The following is a 27,703-nucleotide window of genomic DNA, read 5'->3' as shown; positions in this document are numbered from 1 at the left end:
TTTAAGGCTTTGCTGTGTTCCTCTTTGAAATTCCTTGAGCCTCAGTTTATCTTTCTGAATCAGCCTATAGGGCTTGAAGCGCTGGCTTGAACATTCCTAAACGTGTATTAAATGCAGGGCTGTTGCAGTGGTCCTTGGGCCAGTTTGGGGTCCTGTGGTATTGACTACTACGTGCTACATACTAGCTGGTTTCCTCGCTTTCTAGATCATTTGGAACCATTAAGCTGTATGTTTTAAGAAGCCTAGGTCTGATTTAGTTCAGGTTGATTCAATTATGTCTTCATCGCTTTTGAGTTGGTTGAATGAGTTGACATGAGATTAAGCCCAACAAAAGAAAAGGCAGGGTAGCAACAGCTGCCGGCCAGGCCTGGCGACTAGGTAGGGGTCTTGGGAGGCCTTGCACCTTCTCTTTTGTATATGTTAAGAAGTACATTTAGAAATGTTCTGTTACTGTACGCCCCCCCCTCCCCTCCCCCGCCCCCCCATGGATGGATGCCCTGGTGGATATCAGCTAAGACTTAAAATACTAAATTTTATAACACTTTGAGTGAATAATCTAGCGTTTCTAAAAAGGCCTGTCGTGTCTGGAGGGGCAAGTGCGGAGTAATAACCTAATTGCTTTTTGTCTGAAAAATATAGCAGTCAAACCACTGGTTTGTGCTTGCTTAGTTAATGTGTCTAAGAACTTTTAAGGTGTGTCCTTTAATGGTAGATGACTTTTTCTGAGAAGTCCTGTTTATTTTAGATACTGTTTTGTTCAGTATCCCAAAGACTCGTAGTAGTGTGTGTGCGTTTGATCCTGGTGTTCTAGTGAAAAACCCCTCCCACCGCCCCAAATTGCTTCCATTTTTAATCAGTTCTAGAAGGTCTTAAATTCAAGAGGCAGTGTGACTTACTTAAAAATCCTCTTGTCAGTAGCCACAAGGCACACCATTTATTTGGCTTGTTTGTTCGAATAGGGTTAATAATCTGATTGCTTGGAATGTTAATTATTTAGCGTGAAGAAGAGGAAGCCTCCTCCTCGGGGGCTCCACATTGGTTTGCGTGCTGGGGGAGGAAGTGGGGGAGGATTATGACTTCTCCAGGCGGAGGACACACTTTTCCTTAGTGTCCAACTTGGTTCCAACCTTTTATCTTCACGGCGCCTTCCAACGCTTGGCAGTGTGACCTTTGCTGTTTTTTAATAACTTGTTAAGATCGAAGTTTAGCAGTGGTCTGGGGTTCATATCCTTCCCTTTCACTTCCTAATCAAAAAAAGGAACTAATACACCACGTTGATAAAGTTTGTAGAAAATATTTTCCCCCTTCACCCTGAAGAATCTATTTAGATAACAGCTTGATATCCCCCCCCCACCCCCACCCCCACCCCAGGTAGTAGAGGGGAAGAGGACGGAGGAGTGCTAGGGTTTGCCTTTACTCTTAAGGTGGAGGTTGATTTGCATTCTCTTTGTAAGCCTCCATTTTTTGGCAGTGGAACTTCTGGGAGGAGTAGCCGCCCGTCTCCCTTCCAGTGGACCTTTAAAGAGGAAATCAGAAAATAAGACTTCATCATCCAGTCGCTTACAAACTGATGAAATCATTAAGGAATATAATGGCCTGGCAACGACAGAGTCCCTCTCTCCTCATTTCAGATAATCACTTTACTCTCTTTTAACAACATTTATGATGAAATGGCATGTTTTTGCCACAGCAGGGTTGCCTTTTCCCAACCCTGGAGCACTCTTAATTCCGAGACGCTTGATTAGAGCCTCAGGGGTCCCCAAAGATGTGTTTTCCCACTTTATAAAATTACATTCTTTTCTCCCTGTTGTCACAAAAATGATATTGGTTGATAAGAACTTTTGAGTAGTTTTAATTACTCTTGACTGCCTACTATCTACTACTTGATTAAAAAAAAAAAGATACTTTGATCTCTTTTAGGACTGTGCATGATCTGGACCTTTTTTTATGTTTCACGTGAAGCTGTGTTCCCATTTGCTCAAAGACCATTTCAGTTCGCATGGTCCCATCCCACACATGCCAGGATGGCCTGTGTGTTAGTTTTTTTGAGGTTGCTGGGGATGACTTATTTTAAATGGCTCATTGCTAATTTCCTATTTCAGTGTAACCCCCTGGCAGTTTGTTTAGTAAATGAATTGGGAAGTTGAAGCCAAGGTCCCGAACAATGGCTATATATTTTCAAGGTTTAGAATTGTACAGTAGGAACGAGAAACCTGAGACCGTTGTATAAGCTGATGAGTATTCCACTAGAATAAAGTAAGTGCAAGGAGATTTTAATTTAAACGACTACATCTGGAATACACCTAATAGTTTTCAAAGAGTTACTGAGGTGTTACAAGTAAAAACCTGGAAGGTGTTTACAGAATAGCTACTGAGCTGAAATGAAAGAAATCCTAATCATATTAAATGCTCCAAGTAGGGAAAGGTTTAGTTACAGCCTGTAAACTAAAGGAGGCTGGAAGAGTCTCGATTTGTACACCTCACCTCCAGATTTGGGAGGGGGAGGGGTGTTAACCAGATTAAAATGCACGTGGAAGAAAGAATCAATTACACAAAGACAGCAGGAAATTTCTGAAATTCGGGAGAGGGAAAGCTTGATCGTCCTAACCGAATGGCCTCCTTTTGGGGGCAGCAGAAAGTTCTTGAAGTGTTGGCTGTTAGGAAGGGAGGCGATCTGGACGATTCCTCTCCGACCGATAACACAGTGAGGCAAATTGGTAGTGGTGTGTGGGGCAGAGGATTTTGAATGGAGACCACGAGGGCAGCTGGAAGTCTGACTTTGAGGAAGTGCGACCACCGTCCTTCTCTAAAATCTGCCGTTCAGGACGAGGAAGCTCAACTCTTGTTTAGAGCTAGCTTCCAAATAAATGCTGGGGCTCCCCCCCGCCCCCCCCCCCCCCCCCAGCAGCCAGCTGCCGCCACAGACCGCCCCTTTATGCTTAACATTGGAATGTTCATTAAACGACTACACATTTGAACATTTGTTGACTGACTGTTCTTAACATCCCATTACTTCCTGCCCAGGCTAACTACATAGCTGAGTTACTGGAAATCAGGGGCCAGTTTGGTAATTTTATGATCACGTTGAGAAATAAAATTACTAAACCTGAAAAGACAGCCGGGGAAGTTAAATGAGAGAATTAGTTTGAATTCCTGGGCTTTTGTTCCGAAGCTTTACCTAAGTTGTTTTTGACCTCCGCATTCCTTCAGTTCGGGCTGAAGAGCTTCTGTTACCCGGAGTCAGATGCCAGTTTTTTAATGGATTCGTTTGTGTTTTGTGTATCGTTGTTCATTAGTTGCCAGCGTGTCAGGAAACGTTTTGAATTTAAACTATGGTTCTGTGGACCGGAGCTAGAGTCCACATCTGTTTTGTTCTCGAATCCCATTAGGAGAACTGCTTGCTTGTTTGTTTGTTTGTTTGTTTTTTCTCCTACCTGTGTCCATCGGGGTGACTTCAACACAGTTCATTTACACCAGAAGACGTGTGTTTTGGGTTTTTTGAAATCGGTGGCTAATTTTTTTTTTTTCAGTCCAGCATACAAATCTAAGGAACAGTGATTCTATACATATTAATTGAAAGGAGAGCTTTTCCCTGAATTTTGAAAGCAAACAGGTGACTTAAAAGAGCCAGACCTACAACCTTAGTATTTACTCAACAGAGATAGGGAGGGGAATCTTTAAATGTTGGCTAAAGAAAGAGCGCCTGCCTTAAAAGGCCGTGCCCGTGTTTATATTTAATCTGGTTGGTTAAATTGGGTATAATCAAGAACACTCACCATTTGGCCTTGTGGAAAAAGTGGTGTAGGTGTGTGGGGTAATGGTTCTAGTTCCTTCTATACCTATATATGCAGTTATCTGTGTGTGCAGATACACAAGCGTTTCCTTTGTGGGGAGCGAGAGAATATAGGTAAAGATAGGTTGGCTTTTTTTTATTGAAATCTCTCTTTTTGGTGCAGTTCTGTCGTAACATCCTTCCAAAAGTAGTTAAGGTGTACTACTGGTGAAGTAGCAGGAATGGAATCTCACAGATCGCAAGGCTTCATCTGATGGCTGCATTAAAATTCTTGTTTTATTCATTTCCCTTATAGTTCTCTTTTTCCGATCAGGATGGGATTTGTCAAAGCCAGTTTACAGACCACAGGATCTGTTAATATTGATAATACCGAAACTAAAACTAGTTATGTGGCTTCAAGTTCACGTTGAGATCCTTTAACTGACCTTAATTGATTTGGAATGAATGAGGCAGAGTTTTTAATCCTGACACTCAAATGTACGAATATGACTGTATATTTTTATAGTACTCTGGTCTCTAATTGTATTTAGAACTGGGCCCTTATTACAGTTTCAGGAAAATGAGATGGCCGTAGGATCTTCCCAGGCCTTGCCTTTGAACCGGCCAATGGCTTTTTTATTTTTAAACCATTTGCTTTTGACTAGTTTTAGATCGTGATGCTGAATATAACCTTTTGAATATTTTAATCTTTTCACTGAACTTTTAAACATCTTTTCACAGCTATATTAGGAAAGTTGGGTTGACCATTCAGCTCATGGGTGTGACCTTGGTGATTTCCTTGAAATAGTGTTGAAGGATTTAAAGTTACAGGTTTGGATTGTCGCTGTGGCGTAACTATGTACAGTTCTCCTCACTTGTCGGATTAAGGAAAAAACTCATATGTGTAACGTACAGAAGGAACATTTATAGAAAAACTGTTAAGTTTCCTGACCAGATCTTGGAGATAATTTTGCCTTTTACAGGATACAAATGAAACAGGCCAGAGACTAGCAGTTTGTTTGGGTGAAATATTTTAATGATCATATATTTGGACACTTGAGTGACTCGGAGGGAAAGAGTAGAATTGCAGGAATACTGCATATTACTTAGTTATAAACAGAATTGGGTGTCTTTGACAGTTTTTGAGGACTTTGAATTCCTCTTGCTCCATCATAGGGTAATAAATATTCCATATCAAAAAATGTAAGATAACCTGTTTAGCTAAAGTGGAGGCATGCTGTCTGTAAAGGTTAACAGTGTGAGTACGTTTGTACATGAAGGACTATTCCCAAGTCACAGCAATTGTCAGCAAGGTGGCGTTTCCTTCTAATTTGCTGTGCTTAAGCACAAATTATTGTATTTTTTTCATTAAGCATTGTATAATGTGTAATATTTGCTAATTTCAAAATCTGTAGATAGTGGCAGAATCTCCTGAGCTTTACTCCCCACGGAGCATCTGCTTTAAAACAAAACAAACAAACAAACAAACAAACAAATGGCCTAAAGAGCATTAGACTTCTATTTTAGGTACTTCTAAGCAATATGGTTCTTACTGTTTTTCAAAGATTATGTTGTTGTACATTTTTTTTTAAAGTATCTAATCACAGTATAAAGTAATCACCAGTACTCTTGCGGAATATGAGGTTATGCCGGATAACCTCTTGCCTCTGGTGCCTTGGGGGTGTATAGCTGAAGGTTAAGTGTATCGTCTCCCTGAGTAAAGGTTTAAGAACGTTTTTTTAAACACTGACAAACAATTTTGCAAACTGCCTTTCGGGAAGCCTAGTATGTTCTGAATGCTCAACTTCTCTGCAAACTAAAAGCATTTAGATTCTAGGGGTCGGATTAAGATCCTCCCCCTCCTTCCTCCTCCAGTTCTTTGTGAAGACAGACAACTTCCTGGGCCGGCAGTGCCTTGGTGTGCCTGCCGTGGCTTCTGTGTTGCTCCACCTGGAGAGCGAGGCTCTAGGAAGGCTGTGTGTGGGTGTGCACTTCACTCGACTGGAATGGTTGTTATTAACAGTAATTAGATTAGAATGTGTATTTTTTGGTAAGTTTTGTTATTATTCAAGTAGTATCGCAGTCACTGTTAAAGATTGGGGGTTTTGTTTAGCAGATTGGTTTTAAGTGATACAGGTAATTGGTTTATAGTTTAAGGAAGTGTTTAGTCTGCAAACGGTTTCTTAAGTCAAGAGTCCGAGGCGTTTGTTGTCAGATTTTCCTTGCTTGTCCTGCACGTCTGTTTTGGTGGGTCAGTAAGGAGCGTAGTTTTAAATCTAAATGATAAGGTTTTGCCTATGCTGGTCAACTTCATGGTAGGATTAATTAGGATCTTGTTTTTTATTATTACACCCTTGAAACTGCAGAGAATGATAAATTAGACAGCAGCCATGGAGAGCCGTGTAGAAAGAAGTTCTCATTAACATTCGGGTTAATTTTAATATCAGATCAGTTCAGACTGGTGACTGTGGCCAGAGATGTGCATTACTGATTGTATACCTGTACTGATGACGTTAGTGTTTGTTAATTTATTCACCAGGGGTTTATTGAGGGCCTGACCCCATGCCAGGGACCCCTTCTAGGCATGGGGACATCATGGTGAACAAGGTCGACAGGGTCTCTGCTCCTGGGATCTTCAAACAGGTGGCCCAGGGTTTGCAGATCTTGGGTGAGTAGTAAGGATTGCCATGACTCACCGGGAGTCTAGTGCTTAGGACAGTTGGGCACAGTCGATGGCCATCACAATCTGTGCCAGAAGCTTCCCTTGAGGAGGAAGTGCTTCAGGTTTTGCCGGGGAGGTTCTCCTTCCCCATCTGACCCTCGTAGGAGACTCCTCGTAGGAGACTCTTGCAGCTGGGGGGCCTAGAATGAGGGCCTTCCCCTCATCTCCAGGCCTCTGTTCCGCTCCTAATTTTTTTTTTTTTTTTTTTGCACTGTGCCTCCTTTACTAATCCTCTAGGTCTTGTGTTAGAAGCTGATGATGACTTCTTTAACCCAGATATTTGAACATTTCAGAGACAAAAATTGAAACTAAACTGAGGCATTTCCTTCTGGTCACGCCATTTACCCTGGATTGGAAATAATAGGGATGTATGTACCCACACCATGTTTCTAATTCAGAGGTTGAGTTTAGGAGTGGTGTCTTTTGGGGAAAGATTATTTGTAGGAAACTGGAGTTCCCCCAAACTTAAAATATCAGAGAGTAGTAAAATTTCTTACATACGTGTACACACACACACACACACACACACACACACACAGGTCCAACATAGAGGACTAACTTTGATTTTGGCAAATTAGGACATTAAAAAAAGTACTGATTGCTATTGCCACTCTTTCATTTTAAAAAAGCTAGTTTGCAACCCCCAAATAGAAAGGACCTCAAATAGGGGACAGCCTCTATTCAAATTGAAATTAATCTGTGTCGTTTGTGTAGGACTCACTGAGTTGTCTCTCTGTTTTTCATCTAGATGTTGCCAGTGAAGACAGCGTTGTCAGTTTGATAACTGCTTGTCTAGAGTATGTACTGTTATTTCTTCAGTTAAAATATTACCTAGTACACCGGCATTCAGTAAATACAGACTGCATAGAACCCTAAATTATCAGTTACGTTTTTCAGATATCACTTAATATCTTGATTGGGAAAGCATCAAATATTCTTTGGTGTCTGTCTATCCATACATGTAGATCTATTTGGAAATTTGGAACTCTTGAGGGTGATCCTGTAATTTAACCGCCTGCAGTAGGTAGATGAAGGTGAGGTAGTAGGTGGTGGTGACAACTTTAAGGTTGTGACTTAGCCAGAACTAGAACTCGGGTCTTTGGAGTGTTCTGTTAAAGCCCACCAAGCTGGTAGCCAGCCCAAGAGTTTTAGCCTCCATTGTGATCACCACAAAGGACTCAGAAATTAAGATAAAACACTTCAGTACCTTCTTTCTTTTCCCTAATCTTTGATCTGCAGCCTTATTTAGAAAAGCTTAATGTTGAAGATCTAGTGTATTCAAAACTAAAGATAGCAAAGAGCATGAGAATTTTCTTCTATTATGAGTATAAAGAAGGGGAAGAAATGTTTCCTTGTCTTCTCTGAGCCTAGAGGCCCTTGCTCTTTGAGGAAGTGGAGAGAAGGAAAGTCAAGTCAAGGTGGTGGGAGTAGTTTGCAAGTCTTTTTGTTCTGTTGGGTGGAATTAACAGACTTCAGGTTAAGTAGCTGAGTCTATTTAGAAACAATTCTGTGCTTGCCAGAAAGGTGGAGGGGAGGGTGTTGGGTTTGGAGGTTAATTCTTCTCCAAGAATGAAAATTGGCTTCTAAATCTGAGCCTGCAGAGCCACATAAAGTAATCATCCATTTTTCACCTGGCCAGTGCATAATGGGAAGGGTGGGTTAAAAGTGGGAGGACCCGTTTTCTGATGAAAGACTGAGCCATGTTGACCCTGCCGTGTGGAGGATTTTCAGGTGTACCCTCACCGAGTAGCCTGGTGCGTGTGTTTCCTTATTTGTTGTGTGCACAAGGGAGCCCTACCCTGACTTTTGTTGAAGGCAGTTTCTGCCTTCTGAAAAAGCAGCTGGGATCTGGGCGGTGGGTTGAGGGCTAGAATATCCTGTGAACCAAAATGATTCAGGTTCCCCTTGGCCACGATGAGCCTCATTTTGAGGTGTTCTGTAGTTTCTGAATGTGGATTTTAGGAAAGGTTCCTGTTCTCGTGTGTGTTGTTGGCCTGTGCGTGTGTGATCTCCGAGGGTGCTGTTCGGCATTTGTGTCTCTGGGCTGTATAGAAGACAGTTTGAAGTTCGAGCTTTAAACGCTTTATTTAGAGAGGGCCTTACTTGGCATTCTTCACAGTGGGTATCTAGATTTGCAGGGGCCCTTTGTAAGGACACACATTGCATTGCAGTGGCATTTAAACTGCATTCAGCTGAATTTAACCGTTTCTGTCCTGAATCTTAAAGTTTAGACTTCAATCATTAGAGCACCACGTTTTCAGTTTCTTCCCTGGATGAAAATCCAGCGATTTGGTGAGTGTCCTGATTGGGTAAAATGCTAACGATTTAATTAACGGGCATGTTTAACAGGATGCGCGATGTTAGTCGAAAGTGGAGTGGACGAACGAGGCACCTCTTCTGCCACGAGCGGACCAGCTGTGCGTCGTCCACACCGGGCTTCTCTTCCCTCTGGCCGCAGCCAAGTAACCATTTCTGTGGTTTTTGGTTTTTGTTTTTCCCCCTCTAGGTTTTGGAAATCCCTGGTCTCCAGGTTGCTGGGATTGACTTCTTGCTCAGTTGAATCACTCACTCAATGGAGACAAAGAGAATGAACGCTCCGTGCTGACTCATATTTGAATCAAAGCGCTGGGGAGTCTGTCTGCCTTGTTTGTGCAAAGAACCAGTGGTTGGCTCTGCCACCGAGCTTCCTAAGACTTCTGAAGATAAGAAGCTACAGGAATATATACTTTGCTTTTGAACTTTTGTAACAAATACTTGTTCTCGTTTTAAGTCCAGGGCTGCTGGGGGCGTGAGTGACAAGTCTTACAAGTGGCCTTATTCCAGTTCCAGAAATCCCTCCACCGGATTCTTATTTTGTATACAATCCTAAAGTGCCAGGAAACATGCCAACTCAGTCCCTGCTGGTGTATATGGATGGACCAGAAGTTATTGGCAATTCTCTTGGTACCCAGATGGAGATAGATGATGCCGTGTCCATAAAAGGGACCACCACCGTTCCTTTCCGAGCTACGCAAGAGAAAAATATAATCCAGATCGAAGGATATATGCCCTTGGACTGCATGTTCTGCAATCAGACCTTCACGCATTCAGAAGACCTTAATAAACATGTCCTGATGCAACATCGGCCTATCCTTTGCGAGCCGGCCGTTTTGCGTGTGGAAGCGGAGTACCTGAGTCCTCTGGACAAGACTCAGGTGAGAACAGAGCCTCCAAAGGACAAGAACTGCAAAGAAAACGAAGAGTTCAGCTGTGAAGTGTGTGGGCAGACGTTCAGAGTCGCTTTCGACGTCGAGATCCACATGAAGAAGCATAAGGACTCCTTCACTTACGGCTGTCATGTGTGCGGACGGAGGTTCAAGGAGCCCTGGTTCCTTAAGAACCACATGCGGACACACACCGGCAAAGCGGGAGCCAAGAGCAAACTGCAGCCGGGCGCCGAGAGCCCCGCCACCATCAACGAGGTGGTTCAGGAGCACGTGGCCGAGAGCATCTCCTCTCCTTACAAAATCTGCATGGTTTGTGGCTTCCTGTTTCCAAATAAGGAAAGTCTGATCGATCACAGGAAGATGCACACCAAAGACACTGCTTCCGGCAGCGGAGGCACACAGACAGACTCTCCGCAGGGGGGGATGCCAGCTCCGGGGGAAGAGTTCCTGCAGTTCTTGAACTTGAGGCCCAAATCACACCCCGAGACCGGGAAGAAGCCCACCAAATGGATACCTCAGCTCGATCCATTCACCACCTATCAGGCCTGGCAGCTGGCCACCAAAGGAAAAGTCGCCGTCTGCCGAGAAGTGAAGGAGCAGCCAGGGCAGGAGGGCAGCACCGACAACGATGATTCGTGTTCCGAAAAAGAAGAGCTCGGAGAAATTTGGAACGCCGGAAAAAGCCATTCCGAAGGTTCTGGAAAGCCCAAGCCAAGCAAAAGCGGCTGCGCGGGCCTCTCCCAGGACAAGGAGAAGCCCAGACCCTCCGGCGGTGAAGTGCCTTCCGTGGAAGCCGACCCAAAGCTGTCCGGGAACAAAGAGAAGCCGACGCACTGCTCTGAGTGTGGCAAAGCCTTCCGGACCTACCACCAGCTGGTCTTGCACTCGAGGGTCCACAAGAAGGATCGGAGGGCCGACGCCGAATCGCCAACCATGTCCGTGGACGGAAGGCAGCCTAGGACGTGTTCTCCGGACCTAACCACCGCCCTGGACGAGAATGGAGCCGTCGATCGAGAAGGCGGTTCTGAAGATGGGTCTGAGGACGGACTTCCGGAAGGGCTCCATTTGGGTAAGTGAGGCGCTCCGTTGCGTGCTGTCCTTCCTCCGCCTCCAGCCCCGGACAGCGCTGGCAGGTCGGGGTCGGAGAGCCGGGTTTGAGTCCAGGCTCTTCTGGTACCCTCCTTGTTGTAAGTTCACCTAACCTCTCAGGGCTTTGATTTTTCTCAACGTTTCTTCCTGTTCTGAAAACTTGTGTGATTTTTTTTTTTTCTTTTTTTAAATATCTGGCTAACAAGCGACACATATTATCTTAACTGGGGCAGTTTTGCCCCCAGCGGAACCTGGTAGTGTCTAGAGGTCTTTTTGGGTGTCACAACTGTGTTCGTGTTGTGCTGCTGACGTCCGGTGGGTAGAGGCCGGGATGCCGCTGAGTGTCCTCCAGTGCACAGCACGGCCCCCCCAGCAAGTCATTGTGTGGTCCCAGTGTCCTGTGAGGTCAGGGTTGAGAGACCCTGGGCTTTGCTCCGTTCTTCCGGCCAACCTGATCTCATCTACAAAAACAAGTTATCCTTCGATGCAACAGACTTCCCCTTCCTTCAGGACCCAGCCCTCATGCATTTATTCCAGATGGTTTTCTAGGGTCACGAAAGGCACTGGGAATGATGATCAGCCAGAGCAAGGGTACTGAGAGAGTTTGGTGAGTACTGAGAGTTTGGGGCTACCTGGTACCCTCTCCTCTCATGTCTGGGGGGACTAGTGTTCGTTAACAGTTAGCTCAGGAACTAAGTCCATTTGTGTTCAAAATAGAGGGAACGTGAACGCACCAAAGATGTTTTAAAGGAATCTCGCTGCTCAGGTTTTCAATGTCCTAATGGCTTTTATAGGAGACAGAAGCTGTCACTGACACATTGTGTCTTGAGGCCCAGTGGACATGATGTCCAAGGCAGAGAGATCCCACCTGTGTGCTTCAAGCCTTGCCCATCTGCGCTTAAACCAGAGACTTGGCATATCCATTTAGTAAGATTTGGTTTGAATAAAGGACTCTCCTGCTGGAAGACAGTTAAAAGAACCCCTGCGTCTTCAGCAGCCGAGTGATGGGAACGTAAATTAGTCTTAGAGAAACATGATCATTCACAAAAGTGGTCTTTGGTTTCAGCCGCTGCCTTCTTTCACTGTAACTTGATGGCTGGCTAGTCAGAACTCGAGTGTGAGACCCAAGATGAGTTTGACCAGATGATCCTCCCCAAACCAGTGCCCTGGTTCTTTTTCTGATCACATGATGGATGTGAGAACAAGCTGTTAGTTCCTCTGGAGTATTTAGAATGGTTGGACTTTGATGGGACACAAGGAAACCTAGCACTTAGCATACTACAGCCTTTGGGAATCTCGAAAGCACATTATGGTGTCTTAATGACATCATAAAGAAGGCCTTGAACACAGACCTCCATCTTTATAGTGGTCCCTGTTAGCGTGGGTCCCATTCTCAGGGGTATGTAGTAGTAAATGGGGAGATAATTAGGTCCGCCAGCTGCCCTGAAAGAAATGAAATGGCCAGTCACATTCTGCCAGCGGGTGGTGTGGGTGGTGTGGGCCGGAGAACCGGGTGGAAATCTTGGGTGGAAATCTTGGTGGTTGGGCAGATAGAATGCCCCATGATAATCGCTGGGAGCGCCGCGACTTGCCTGGAGGCGGGTTCTCCCACTGCATTGTTTTGTGGCGGATTACAGGTTGCTTAACATTTCTTTGCCCTGATTTCTGTTTGCAAAATTTGGTTCGTCAACCCTTGTCTTCCACCTCCCAAGGATCATTTCAACAGCCTATTGGTAAAAAAAGTTTGCAGTTCTTTAAAACTCAGAGGTGATGCCCAAGGAGCAGGAACCAGGTATATGTGGGCGTTTCGTGTCCTTTCTGTTAAAAGAGAGGCATTTCATAACTTTTTGGGTATGATGCAACATAACAAATTCTGATGCATACTCGGGAGTAGGAAATTGCAGTAAAGTTCAGACTTGGCTAGGTGGGTGTGATGGGAAGACAAAGCTAGGCATTCTGTGTCGAGAGAATTGATTCTCCTCAATTTGTATCATGACGGGGGTGGTTTCCATTTATTTGGCTTACTGTTTTTTACCATCAACCCGGCTTTCTTTTAGATTTACTTTAAAGAAGATCAAAAGACAAAGTAAACATTTTGTTTTTATATTTGTTCTACTTGAAAATAGGTTTAACAGTGGTTATTCGTGTAATTCTTTTTTTTTTTAAGTCTTCATGACATCTTTTTCCATCAGTGCTTGTTCCTGCTGTTTGAGAATGTTTAGAGCTGGATACATTTTCCTCGGGGAGTTGAGGGGGAATCATGCAGTCTGGTCTCTGTCGTACTGGAGGCTGCCCAAGGTTTGCTTATACACTGCTTTTTAAATCTGTAAACCAAATATATACAGTCCAAAATGCAGAGTGAGGAAGGAGCAGGGAAAGGAGGCCTTTCAAAGGTTGGAGTTCGGTTTTCAAGGCAAAATGGCCAGTTTAGTGATGCTCAATTTTAAGAGATGACTACTTCCCTTCTCTTGTCCTCATTGTGTAGTGTGTGTAGTAAGAGGAGGTTGATCTAGAACTTTGACAATCAGTTTTGTGGGAGTGGGCATCTTAACTGGAGCAAACGGAACGGTCTTTTGGAGGGCTGGAGTTTAAATACAATCACCCTTTAAATTAGCGTCCCCGGCAGACCTTTACTCTCTTGTAGCAGAGATCTATTCTCCTGGTCAGTGCAGAGTTTGAAGTTTCAAGTTGAACCCATTGTCACCTGGGGACAGATTCTGATTGGTCTCAGGTATATCTTGTCCACATGAGTGCTGGCGAATGATACGGTTTGCTTTCCAAAACATGCTAAATTTTGACAAACAAGGTGTTTGACCCAATGCCAAACCTTTTAGTTTCTGTGAAGATTAGGTTGTGCTTGCTACCCTCTAGTGGTAGCTGGCCTGATCTTAGGATCGCCTTCTTCTGTCTGGTTGGGGAAACTGGCAATTTATATTGGCTCAGTTTTCTAAATCAGTTGCTCTGAAGAAGCTGGATATTGCAGCCAGCGAGTGTAGGTCCAGCAGGCATGTCGCAGACGTGTTGGGAGAACAGAAAGTTGCCCATGCATGTCAGTCTGTTAAGTGATCTTTCCTGTGATTGAGGCAAATGAGGAACGGACTCTTTTAACGATCCACTAAGTCGGCTGTACTCAGGAAACAAAAACAAAACAAAACAAAAAACAAGGCACGCATGTTAAAAAGCTTGCAAGACTTCAGATGACCTCCAAACAGTGTTTGGTATGTTCCTACCCTTTCTGGTTTACCCCAGCACTAATATATAAAAGCTATTTTATGCTTTTCCAAAAATGCTTCCATCAAAAATACTTAAAGCCCACTTGTCTTACTCGTGTACTCGAGCTGTCTTCTTACATAAATATTTTTGTTTCTGCTTCAAGATAAAAATGATGATGGAGGAAAAATAAAGCATCTTACGTCCTCAAGAGAATGTAGTTACTGTGGGAAGTTTTTCCGTTCAAATTATTACCTCAATATTCATCTCAGAACGCACACAGGTAAGGAGCTTCCTAGATCTTTAATTCTTACTGGCTTAAACAATTATGATGCGGTTCTTTGTGTTTCTTTAATACTCTTGTTCAACTATTCTGTTAGATCCTTGGAGAATAGTTTGGGTCAATGTGTAGTGTGCTAATGGCAGTCTGTTAGTGTCATTTTGTAACTCGAGCTGTTCCTGATTTTGAACTTAGTTTATTTACTTTCTGACTGTTGTAGCCACTCATCTTATTACAACTTGCTCTTTATCTTTAGTATGTTTTAATGCCACAGCTTTTTTTGGTATTGGTTTTTATGACTTGGGATGAAACGAGAATATGTTTAGAATTTCCTTGAGATTGTAGAAGCAGCTGTACCATAATGGTTTACGAGGCTTAAGATGAAGTAAGTTTAAGGCGCACTATTTAAGATGCTATTCACATTTTCAAATACTCAGTGGAGTGAGGGTGATGAAGCAAGCAGCCGGGGAAAAACCCCGGATATGAAGGTCAGCAGGGAGAAGGGAAAAGGAAAGACCCTATATTCTCTCTTAGATGATTCTAGTTTCCAAAGATCTGGTTTGACGCTTTTGTCACTTGGGGACAGATGCTTCATTGATTCCAGATAAACTCGTGTAATACAGTGACATTTGTTGTTTTAGGTGAAAAACCGTACAAATGTGAATTCTGTGACTATGCTGCAGCCCAGAAGACCTCTCTGCGGTATCACCTGGAGAGACATCACAAGGACAAACAGATCGATATTGCCGCGGAAGTCAAGAACGACGGGAAAAACCAGGAGCCCGAAGATGCACTACTTACCCCCGACAGTGCGCAAACCAAAAATTTGAAAAGATTTTTTGATGGTGCCAAAGATGTTAAAGGCAGCCCACCTGCAAAGCAACTTAAGGGGATGGCCTCTGCCTTTCCGAATGTTCTGGGCAGCACTGTCCTCTCACCAGTTCACAAAGATACTCAGGATTTCAATAAAAATGCAACGGATGACAGTACTGATAGAGTCTGCAAAACTCCTGCCCCCGCCTATTTGGATGCGTTACCCAAGAGAGCGGCGGGTGACCCTCAGGCGCAGGAACCCACGTGTAGAACAGAGGTGGGGGTCCCCGGAGGTGCGGCCCATGCGGCCGAGGTCGGTCACCGGGAGAAGCACGCGGGGACGGCGACGGCGGCCGAGGGCAAGCACAAGGCCGGCGCGGACTGCCAGGAGAAGCCTCTGAACCTGTCCCTCGGGGCGCTTCACGGCTGCCCGGCCATTTCTCTGAGCAAAAGTTTAATCCCAGGGATCACCTGCCCATTTTGTACCTTCAAGACCTTTTATCCCGAGGTTTTGATGATGCACCAGCGACTGGAGCATAAGTACAACCCCGACATCCACAAAAACTGCAGGAGCAAGTCTCTGCTGCGAAGCCGGCGCACCGGCTGCCCGCCCGCGCTGCTGGGGAAGGACGTGGCCCCGCTGGCGCACTTCCCCAAGCCCAAGGCCAGGCCCGCGCCCGCGCCGCCCGCCAAGGCCCCGCCGGCCGACCGGGACCGCGACCGCGACCGGGGGAAGCCGGGCCCCGCCGCGTCCGCCAGGCCCCCGCCGCCCCCGGGGCTCGACCCCAGCACTTTAGCGCCCAGCAACCTGAAGGCGCCGCGGCCGCCGCACCAGCCGCAGCCCGGCGGGGCGCAGGGGGTCGCCCGGCCGCCGGCCGACGCCGCCAACCCAGAGAGGGGCCGGAGGCCCGAGGCCAAGGCCAGGGCGCCCGCCGGCCCCGCTCCGCCCGGTCCTGCCGCCGCCAACGGCTGTGCGGAGCGTCCCTGGGCGCCGCGGGGCCGCGACCCCCCGAGCGGTCGCCCCGCCGAGCCCGGAGAGCCGCTGCCCAAGCGGCCGCGGCCCGACGCCGAGCCGCCCGCGCCCACCTTCCGCCGGGCCTTCGAGCTGCCCAAGTACCACGTGGTGCGCGGCCTGCAGTCGCTGCTGCCCGCCGAGTGCGTGTGCCCGCCGCCCGCCGCGCTGCCGCCCAAGCCCCGCGCCGCGCCCGCGCCCCTCTTCGCCTGCGGGCCCGCCGCCGAAGGTGAGGCTGGGGGAGGGGTGCGCGGATGCTCTGGGTCACCCCCCCGGAAGGTGAGGCTGCGGCTGCGGTTGGGGGGCTGCGGACAGGCCCTGGGCCCGCCGCCGAAGGGGAGGCTGGGGGGACGGGGGAATAGGCCCTGCCTCCCCCTCCCCCCCCAAGGGGAGGCCAGGGGAGGGGTGGATAATAGGCCCTGAGCTCGCTGGGGAAGGTGGAGGGGGGTACGGGCCTAGGGACCCTAGGCCGGGAGTGGAGGAGGGGCTGGGCCCTGGGCCTGGGGGCTGCTGAGGGTCAGGGGTGGGGAGATGGACAGACCGGGGGCCCACGCCCTCCGGGCTGAAGGCCACACTCCCCGCCCGCAGCCAGCTCACAATGCTGGTGAGGTCCGGGGCGCCCTGGGCAGTGCTGGCTCCCCACCCTTCATGCTGAAGCCCTTTGGAGCCCAGCCCAGTCTGCCCCTTCGCTGGTATGAGTGGTCTGTGGGTGGGCAGTGTCCCCACTAGCCGGTGACAGGTGCGCTGTGAGCCCCCTAGGAGCATGCGTCTTCTACCAGGAGCAGAAAGTATGAGAACCTCAGTGGACATTCTTTTGATGCTAGGACTCTAGAATCAGACCGTTTTTTGTTAAATATTCAGCGCATTTTAAAAGCCTCACCCTTTTCCCATATGGACAATTTTTTTCTTAAATGATGAAGTGTTTTATTTAGATTTGGTCTTTCTTCATCTTTTGGAAACTCTGAATGCCGCAAGGTTAGCAAGTCATTATATACATCTTGTAATCCCTTTCTTCACATACTAGGCACACAATATACAGGGTCATGCATCAATGTAATATTATCAACACAGCATAAACATTTAAGCAGTAGATAACGTTTCACATAAAAGAGGCTCTATGTATCATATGGCCTGACCCCACAGAAAGCAAACATTAGAATGCCATTTCAGCGGTTACAGTGTTGGTAGAATCAATAGAGTTAATTTGTTTCATACCCATCATATATTTCCATAAGACATCCATAAGGAAGAAGGAAGGGACAAAACCCGTTTTTCCCATGTGGGTAAATTGTTAAAAGTCGAAGATTACTTTGGAGTTCTCCCCATGGAAGTGTTTTCAAAACCCCTGCTTCCTTCGGCCTCTTTCCCTTAGAGGCCTGTGGCGCTTTACCTGTGCAGGTGAAGAGGTCGATCAGAGTGTCCTGGGGAGCTGTCCCACGAGGCCGACTTAATTAAACCACTTCCTTTGTCCGATATAAGCCCCGCTGGTCTGTGCAGCCCCAAAGAGAAATCCATTTTCAAACCTCTCAGTTTGTATTAATTTCAAATTAAGGGTTCTGTGTGGCGATGATACTCTTATCAAGGATAGCTTGATGCCAATTGATACGGTAGGGATAGCAAATTGTAAAACAATTGCTTTTACACACTCCAGTGAATTTTCTAAATCCTGTGATGAAATACTAATTTTTACAGCCTTTTGATTAGAAGTGTCTATTTTTCTCCCTATCGGTTGTTAAAACGGACGTGAGTCAAAACTTTGCCTTTACTTGAAGAGTAGGGCTCTATGTTGCAAGTGAAAGCCTCTTTTCAAACATCAGTATTTTTTCTCCTCTTCCCCACAGTTATGGTTCATGATGCATGTAGGTTTAAGATAACGTCTACCACCATTGTTTGGGGCTTTATTCCCCCTCCCCACTCTGGTGCCGAAACCCGAGATTGTAGCTTACTTACAGTTACCAGTGTCATTCTTACTAATGACCACATGGCACTCAGATAATTCTGGCTTCAGTGATTTAAAATTTTGTGCTAGCAAATGTCCTCGAGGCACTTAAAACCATTTCAGTTGTAACGTGTTTTTATGCGTTTTTTTTTTTTTTTCTCCAATCAGGAAAAAGGCCTGTGTCCTATCAACACTTATCTAGCAGCATGCTACAAAAGAGAAACTATGAGAATTTTATTGGGAATGCACATTATCGACCAAATGATAAAAAAACTTGATTTCCTGTTTCGGGTAAGAAAGGTAAGCATATATGATCTATTGATTTTAGTTAATTGAAAATAAACCATCTAGTTCATTCAGTAGAATATAAAGTAAAATTATTTTTGATTTTTAAATGTTCTTAAGACCTCCAGTGCTCAGGGTCTCCGGATATCCATGATGATGGTAACTAATAACAATAGTACCGACTGGAATTTACTAAGCATTTATTTCGTGCTCAGCCTGGAAGTGTTTTTATAATCATGACCTCATTTAATCCTTCCCACATGCGCGGGGGGGTGGGCATTAGGCCAGGGATTAGCAAACCTCCACCTGCTTTTGTCTGCAAAGTTTTACTGGCACACAGTCGTGTCCATGCCTTTCCATATAGCCGATGGCTTCTGAGCCACATCAGCAGAGTGGTAGCTGTGACAGACAGCTCATGGCCTGCAAAGCTGAGAATATTTACATTTACATTCTGGCTCTTTACAGACAATGGTTGCTGGGTTGGGAGGTCCCGTGCACCCTTTACGGATGAGGGTACCGAGACTTGGGTCGCATCCCACTCTTCTTAGTTCTGTCCTAGCGTGACCCAAAGCCTGGGCCCCAACCCTCATGCTTAAGAGCTTGTTCAAAACCTCGGTGCATCCTTATCTGTTGAGGGAGGGGAGCGGGACAAGAGCGCGGAGGTGCATTTTGACAGTGTGGTTCACGTGGCGAATGTATCTAACTGTAGATACGCAGAAGACTCCAGCAGGACCCTCAGAGTTGTGTTAATTCCGTTGAGTTAATTCTGAGTTTGGCCACAGGGCCTGATGTCCGCACAAGTTACTCTAGACCTCATTTACCAATAAATTGAATGACAAGAACTGGTTTTATTTTATTTATTTATTTATTTATTTTTTTAAATTTTTTTTTCAACGTTTTTAATTTATTTTTGGGACAGAGAGAGACAGAGCATGAGCGGGGGAGGGGCAGAGAGAGAGGGAGACACAGAATCGGAAACAGGCTCCAGGCTCCGAGCCATCAGCCCAGAGCCCGACGCGGGGCTCGAACTCACAGACCGCAAGATCGTGACCTGGCTGAAGTCGGACGCTTAACCGACTGCGCCACCCAGGCGCCCCGACAAGAACTGGTTTTATAGACAGATTTGAGTTCTCTCCCAGAAACGCTTTTCTTGTCTAATGCCCACCATGTACTCCCGGTCCCATGGCAGGATGTCTCCCTCTTGTTTGCATGTGGGGCCCATCGGGCTGATGCAGATCTATGCTCCTTTCTCCCCTCACTTAGTGAAAGGAGAAGGAGAAGGAAGTGTTGTCGCAGGAGCAGGATTCAGCCCCCTCTCCATGAAAACAAAACAAATCGTTGATGGATTATAAGGCACAGCTAATTTGTAACAGGTTACTTGCACTGTAGGGGCACAGTCTGTCAGTCACAGAGGATGCCACTGTCCTGTTGGTCCCGCCCCGGCCTCTTTCTGTAACCTCTGAGCATCTCTGCTTGCATTTCCTCTGCCTGGAACGTCCTTCTGCCTTCTGGGTGCCAGATCACCTCTCTCTGATACGCGGGACCGGTTAACATCATTTCCTCAGGACGTCTGCCGGGAACCAGGGACTTCCCTGGCCGCTGCCCCTTGCTCGTGCAGTTCACCCCCACTGCCCCTCTTACCTGTGTGCCCCAGTTCACTGCTAGCTCCGCTTGAGAGGAGATTGCTTTGTTCACTGCCTCCTCGCCCGCTGCCGGCACCATCACTGATCAAAGCCGTTAGATGTTGGCTGAACAGATGATGTTACAACCTTTCGGTTTCTTGTGGTGGTCTTTGCCAGGCTTCGTGTAACTGATGCAAATTCTGATTCTTGGTGAAATCCTCTTCGCTAAATCACTGTTCAGGACGTAGTAGTATCCTCTGGGGTGGCGCAGCGTTGTGCAGAGTCCTGGTCCTTTCATTGCAACAGTTGTTTTTTAAGCTTTAATTTGTTAACCTCCACCCCCATCGTGAGGCTCGAACTCACAACCGGGAGACCGAGTCACATGCTCCACCCACTGAGCCAGCCAGGCGCCCCTTCGTTGCGACGTTTGAGCTTAAGGGGAACTCGGTGCATTTCTAGATCCCTTTGGTTCTGTTTATTACACTTCTTTATTAAAAGAAAAAAGATTTTCCCAAGCTGTTTTCAGTTTTATCTTGAGCCACTCTCTTGAACCTTTTTCCCCCGTAGGTCCCGATGGATGTGTGTTCTGTCCATGAAATTGAGTGAGTCCATCCTTTGAGAAGGCAGATGGCGGAAGCTCGTGAGATAAGCTGTGACCGTGCCGTGCATGTAACATACCAGGAACACTACGGTTTTGTAAAGTTGTTCTGCTAACTTTTGTACCAAATAGCAATAAAAACCATAGTTGGAACAGTTGGGTTGTACACAAATGGAGACTGCAAATCTCTATTTTGTCCCTGAATAATATTTTTTTTAGAGTTGACCAAATAAGGAGTCTTTTGCATACTTGAGCGCTGCTGAACACAAACCATCCGGCTGGGGGGGCGGGGGGGGGGGGGAGAGTCTATAACGAACGCTTGCACCTCAGGTAACTCTGTACATACGTAAGTTCGAAACCTGCTTGTTCAGATACTGTGCGTCCCCTTTCTCTCTCCTGTAGCTCATCCCCATGAGCAGCTCCTGCTGTTTGTGTTCTTTCATGGAAAATGTATGTTTAAAAAAAAAAAAAATTCCCGATGATTTGTATTATGTTAAATCCTCCTCAGTGCGTCGTCTTAACAAAATTGTGAACGGAAGTATCGACCCTCTGTGACTATGTGCTGCATATACTGAGGTCAGCCATTCTGAATTCGGTGCCCTTTCATTGCAAGTTTTCAGTCCGTCAACTGAGGAAGAGTCCCGATCTGCGACCCTTTTCTGAGAGCAGCCTGTGCCCCGTAGGGTTTTTAAGCGGGCGTGTCTACGGAGAAGTGCGTCTGTCCTCTTCAGGACAGCCCCATATCCAGTAAACATACCAAATTCTATGTGGAGTTACTTACTTTCTGTCAAGTTCATCACTTTTGTTGGAAAATTCAGGGTTTTTTTGGCTTTCGCTTAAATTGGTATGTAAAAAACCTGAAATGCTGAATTAACACACGTGAATTTCATATATTGGGAGCGGTTTTAAAGGACGTGAAAGCGTTTGGGTAAATTTTAGGTTTGTATCTGGAAGTCCTGGTGTGCCTGGCCTTTGGGTTAACCGTGGACGTACACGAGTTAATTGTAGACACGTTGATTCTGAATAAGGAACTGCCTGCCGAGCCTTCTGGTAATGGGGAGGGTGCGATCTGGTTCTTGACCTCAGTCGTCTTCCCATTTTTGGTTGTGTTGAGCAACCAGATGTAGTTTGGGTTTTAAAGCGAGGATGGCCACCAGCTGGCTTACTACTAGATGTTTTAGACTTTTGTTCCCTTCCACATGCTGTCCGTGGCTGAGTTTATTCAGCAGTACGTGGGTTTAGCAACCACAAGATATTTTATTAAGAAAACTGTTTCAAAAATAAATTTGCACTGTTAAGTTTTCTTGCCCTGCCCTTCTGCGTTAGAGCGAGAGTAAAGTCCTACAGGAATCCTGATTTTTTGTTTTGTTTTGTTTTCATTATGCAACACGAAGCGTACTTGACCGAGAAGTCTTAACTCCCGTGGGAAAGGGAGACCTGATTGGTCTGTTGGCCTTGTAGTGAAGTGCTTTGTATCAGGAGAGAGTAGTACACTATCCACCATTTTTCCTGTTCACAAGCTGAGCCATATGTACATAATCTAGATTTTTGTTTTCATAGTTTTGCACTTTTATAGCCTATTTTTGAAGATTTAACACATTTGCAAGATGATTGACTTGATCTTTGCCTAATCCAATGAGTGTTACAGAAAGCTCGCTGTGACTATAAATGTAAATCTTTAAAAGGGGATACGAGATAATAGAGGGCTGAAATTTAAACCTGTATTTAAAAAAAAAAAAAAATCACCAAATCTATTTGAAAACAAGTCAATTCATGTCATGCTGAAATTTGGGGGGGCTTTCAGATTTCTCTTTTCTAACCACATTTCTCAATTTCTGAATACATAAAAATGTCCTTTGTTCCACAGCCCTTGTCCTCCAATTTTTTTTTTTTTTTTTTTTTTTGTCCATCAGTATTAACTATTGGGATACTACTGGTTTTGTATGTTTTTTTTTTTTTTTCCTTTGAGACAACAGTACATATAATAGAGGTACAATCCGTTGGATTTTTGTTTATGTATTTATTTCATTCCAGTTTGATTTATTTTAATTGTTGATACTTGTCAAACAGTAGACATTACTTGTTTTATTTATGATATATTTCAGCTTAAAGTTATGTTATTATATGTGGATGTAAATATAGATTTGGTGTTTTGCAGTCTTGGTTTGGGTCTTTATTGCGTCCCTCGTTTCTGCTTTTAACTTTTTAGAAATACAACTCTAAGCCTACAGTTCAGTAGAGGGGTTCGTGTAATGAGTCCTCACCCTCGCCAGCAGCATTTTTTTCTCCCCGAGTATTTTATTTTATTTATTTATTTTTGAGACAGAGAGAGACAAGAGCATGAACGGGGGAGGGGCAGAGAGAGAGGGAGACACAGAATCGGAAGCAGGCTCCAGGCTCTGAGCCATCAGCCCAGAGCCCGACGCGGGGCTCGAACTCACGGACCGCGAGATAGTGACCTGAGCCGAAGTCGGACGCCCAACCGACTGAGCCACCCAGGCGCCCCTCCCCCGAGTATTTTAAAGCGAGTCTCAGACACGATTTAGTTTCATCCCTATGACCCTTCACTGTGAGTCTCTAACGGATAAGGGCTTTCATGGTCACACGTAACCAACCACGTCCACACAGCCTTGCAAAAGTGTCGTCTTAGATTTGGTCAGTTGAGTTGTGATCAAGACCCAAACAAGATCCACTTAGTTTAGAAGATCGTTTTTTATTTATTTATTTATTTATTTATTTATCTATCTATTTATTTATTTTTATTTATTTTATTTTAAAAAGAATTTTTTTTTTAACGTTTATTTATTTTTGAGACAGAGAGACAGAGCGTGAACGGGGGAGGGTCAGAGAGGGAGACACAGAATTGGAAACAAGCTCCAGGCTCTGAGCTGTCAGCACAGAGCCCAATGCGGGGCTCGAACTCATGGACCGCGAGATCATGACCTGAGCTGAAGTCGGACCCTTAACCGGCTGAGACACCCAGGCGCCCCTAGAATATCGTTTTTTTTTTTTTTTTAAAGCCTGTTTTAATTCACATCTCCCTCCACACACACCTTAGAGGACATTTTACTTAGTGAAGAGGCTGGGTCATTCGTCCTGTAGAAGTTGGCACCTTGTTAGGGTTTATTGCATATTTGTGGTTTCATCTGACCTGTTTTTCCAGTCTATCTCCTATAAACTGGTGAATTAAATCTAGGGGTTTAAAGTAGATTTGAGCTCAGTTTTGGGGAGCAGGGGTCTGTGTGCTCCCAATCGCATCACCTCTGGACATGTACAATATTTGGTTTTCCAACCTGTAGTGACGTTTGATCAGTGGGTTCAGGTGTCAGACTAACCAGCCGTAATAAAGTTCCCCATCAACCTTTCTCCTTTGGGTTTTAGCAGCCACTGACGAACATTAGGGATGTTGCAAAAGGTGGTTTTTTTGTTTTTGTTTTTTTTTAAGTTCTGTCATTTCCTCTGCATTTATTATTGGACAGAAGACCTCATGTGATTATTTGATGACCTTGAAATACAGCTTAAACAAGACAGGATAAATAAAACTTGATTCTCCCCCTTGATTAACCAGCCTTGAGAATAATGTCTGGTCCCAGACAAGACTGGTGAATGAACTTTCGAATTTTTTGTTAAGAACTCGTTGTACATTTGACAAGTTGTCAGCAAATTGTAGGCATCATTTTGACGCTCAGAATCTTCGGGGTCTCTGGCCGACAGGGTCTCCTTCAAGTTGGCTATGTTTTGGACAACACTCTGGAGGCTTCTTGGTTTTAAGGCAGGCGTTCTGAGCCCTCCTTGACCATTTCCTGACCCGGACCTGGAGAGTTACTTACCTGAGGACCCTGGGTTCCTTTCCTGGGAAATGGTAATTAGAAATGGTGATTTGGGGGTAGGCTGCTTCAACCCCAGGGCCTTCGTAACAGAGAAAGGATATATATGCTCTTAAAGAGTAAAACAAAACAACACTTGAGTGAATTACATTGCTGTTTTCTGCCCTGCCCTGCCCTCCCCTCCCCTCTTCCCTCTTTCTTTCCTTCCCTCTTTCCCTTTCTTCCTCTTTTCTTTCTTATTTTATTTTTAAGCAATTTCTAAGCCAAAGAGGGGACTCAAACTACAACCTTGAGATGAAGAGTCACATGCTCTACCAACATAGCCAACTAGGTGCCTCTATATGGCTGTTTCTGTCTCAGAATTAAAATCGTGCTTTTGTTTCTTTGATTTTTATATTGGATTCTCTGAAAAGTTGGGTTCCCGATACCCACATGGCTTGCTTTACCCTACTACATATAGCAAGGAAGTCATGATGCCAATATTATTACCAACATTCTAAGGGAAGATTTCAAACTTGTTCAATTTCACTTGTTTGTAAGTGGGTTCTCTCAACTGGTGGTCCCAGATTAGCAAAATCATCATCGCTGGGAAGTTGCCAGAAATGCCAACCATCAGGCTCACACACCCGCTGAATCAGAAACTTTGGGGGTGGGGTCCGGCAGTCAAGTCTTCCGTGGTCCCTGCTCTCTACTGTGTAAATTCCACTCCAGAAACGCAAGCATGGTTGAGGGAGCCCAAGCTTCTTTATGTGGGCTTGCCAACATTGCAGTGCAGGCTGACTTCAGTGGTTTTATTTAATTTTTTCTTAAGAAAGCACGCTTTTCTCCTGAAAACCTAATGGCTCCAAGGGGATAAAAAAAAAAATTACATCTGGAGAGGTGAAGAAAGTTGGTGGCCTCTCTGCCTGTTTTTAATTTTTTTTAATGTTTATTTTTGAGAGAGTGCAAGTGGGGGAGGGGCAGAGAGAGGGGGAGACCCAGAATCCGAAGCCGCTCCAGACTCCGAGCCGTCCGCACAGAGCCCCACGCGGGGCTTGAACCCACGAACTACAAGATCATGACCTGAGCCGAAGTCGGACGCTTAACCGACGGAGCCACCCAGGCGCCCCTCTGCCTGTTTCTATTCATTCCGCGTGTGTTTGTTTGCCAAGTGCTTCGCGCTGGTGCTGGGCGCGGGGGGAATCTGTGTCCCATGAACCAAAGTTGGTCTTCTACCTTCCTAGAGCTAACGTCCTCCAGGCGGGTGCCGAAGACGGGCTGAAAACCGGTAAACCCAATTGTGACCAGTTGCAATAATGGAAGGAAACCAGCAGGAGACAGAAGAATGTGGAGCACAGAACTGGGGGTGAGGCCAGCTTCTGAACAGATAACTAAAGGATAAAGGCTGCTGGCCTTTTATTCTTTGTTGCGGCTCTTCTGTGCCACCCACGGAGGGTGCTTGGCCATCGCTCTGGCCCCCGCCCACCGGGGGGCCAGTAGCACCCCTCCCCGCTGTGGTTTTGTAACCACCCAAAGTGTCTTCAGGCAATCCAAAATGTCCCTGGGGTGCCCAGTGTTCCCACTGGAGCACCGTGGCTCCTGGGACGAATTTGGAGTTCGGGCAAGAGTCCGAGGTATTGAATCTCGAGGATTTGGGGCCATGATGGAAGTGCAGGGAAGGCCTTTGAAGGTATCCGGGCCCATGGTGGCATCAGATTTACGTTTTAGGATAACTCTGGAAAAAACCAGAGAAGCAGGATGACAAGATGTCCACTCTTCACGTTTGTACAAAGTCTTACCAAAGAAGAAAAAAAAAAAGTCACAACTTTTTTCCTGCCCTTTTTACCCTTAGTCACCCAGGGAGATTTCATCATCACTTTGGCCCACACATCAGACTCCCGAATTCCTGTGGCTGTTCCGGCCTCCGCCTCAGAATCCCACTCCCAAGCCCTGACCTCCCCCGGATCCTGACCGACACACCAGGGATTCTTTACTGTAGAGTGAGAAGTTACCTAAACTTCCTAGATTTTCCGGCATCTGTAATCTCATTAGAACGATAATTAAAATGTCCTCGAGCTAAGTGCCTGACAGGCATCATCTTTGTTGGTCTAGGGACTGATTGCCACCCTCAACCCCGGGGGATTTTCCCTTTAACCCCCAGCAGCCCTGGGTTGGGATTTTAGGAACAGATGAATCCTTTCCAGTCCTCACCTCTGACGACACAGGACCCTGGGGTTCAGAGGTCTGAGCGCATCTGTCTGCATCGGGACCGCCTCCGGCCCTGCCCCTGAGGCCGGCTGTGTCCCTCGCGGCCGCTGCCTCCACGCAGCCACCCAGGCCTCACTGGCATCTGAACTCGACATGCGGACGATTAAAGCACCAGCCACAGCTTTCCCCCAGCTCCACGGAAGGCTCCAGACCCTTCAGCCGCCTGGGAGAACTCATTTCCTCATCCAAGCGGAGAGCAAGCCTGCAGCCTCTTTTCCTGCAAAACCTCTGGGCACACACACAGATTGCCTCCTGTCTCCTCCGTTGCTATCAACCTCGGCCAAGCCACTCTTTCCCCGGAGGGCAGCCATCGCCTCCCGTCCCCCTTCCTCCCTGTTCAACCTCCTCTCCCCCTGCCGAATCTCTACGTGGGTGTTGGAACTCTTTTTTAATATATAGATAATTTTACCCAAGTCCCTGTTCAAACCCTCCACGGACTTTCAGTCGTAGGATAAAACCCCAAATCCTTGGCCTGACCCCTGGCCTTGCTTAGCCTTCTTCCCTCATTTATTACGGCAGCGACAGAGGCCTTGGTTCTCCTTCTGGAAACTTCTGGGCACCTTCCTCTTTCAGCAGTGGTATCCTTGCTATTTCGAGGCCTGGCAACACTTTTATCTCGGGTAGCCTGCCCCGCTCCCTGACTTCACCCGATTGTGCTCGTAAGTCACCTGCCCCGAAGCCTTTCCAGCCTCCTTACGTCTGTATCTGGTGTTATTTTTCCTCGTAGCACTGACTTGACTACCACCCGCCGTTAGGGTGTGCACTTGAAAGTGGGCTCCCCAGGGGAAGGAATGTATTGATGTTTCCCCTGGGCATAGCACAAAGCTCCTCTCTCCTTCAATATGTGCGGGGAGGATGGAGGGATGGATGGATGATGCATGGATGAATACGATTTGTTCCAGCCCAGCAATCCTTTAATGGCAGAGAGGTGGTCTCCTAGAATTATCTCCGAATAACCTCCTACCTGTGAGATTATCCGCTGAGTCACTGCAGGTAAGCATTTCCATCTACCTGTGGCAAAAACGTAAAGCACACTCAAGGCTTGTTAGTTTCTTATCCCTTATACATCATCGTACCAAGT

General features: G+C 46.1%; 1 protein-coding gene across 7 annotated transcripts in view; it reads left to right on the top strand.

Annotated features, from left to right (window-relative positions):
- ZNF217 (zinc finger protein 217) overlaps positions 1–22,705 on the top strand; it is a 38,764-nt gene extending 16,059 nt beyond the window's left edge. For 5 of the 7 annotated variants that reach the window (XM_058686003.1, XM_058686002.1, XM_058686004.1 and 2 more), the window contains 5 exons: positions 9,001–10,769; positions 14,166–14,282; positions 14,921–16,333; positions 18,212–18,343; positions 20,518–22,705. In XM_058686003.1, coding sequence (XP_058541986.1) covers positions 9,377–10,769; positions 14,166–14,282; positions 14,921–16,333; positions 18,212–18,321 — 3,033 coding nt within the window. In that variant the 5' untranslated portion in view covers positions 9,001–9,376 and the 3' untranslated portion in view covers positions 18,322–18,343; positions 20,518–22,705. Of the gene's footprint in view, positions 1–7,477; positions 10,770–14,165; positions 14,283–14,920; positions 16,334–18,211; positions 18,344–20,517 lie in introns of those variants that run through there. The other 2 variants (XM_058686005.1, XM_058685999.1) reach the window with 2 other exon arrangements.
- The last annotated feature ends 4,998 nt before the right edge of the window (positions 22,706–27,703 follow it).

The sequence above is a fragment of the Neofelis nebulosa genome, chromosome 9 (genome assembly GCF_028018385.1).
Source record: "Neofelis nebulosa isolate mNeoNeb1 chromosome 9, mNeoNeb1.pri, whole genome shotgun sequence".
In the NCBI taxonomy this organism is placed as follows: Eukaryota; Metazoa; Chordata; class Mammalia; order Carnivora; family Felidae; genus Neofelis; species Neofelis nebulosa.
This window is presented reverse-complemented; position numbering and strand designations above follow the sequence as displayed.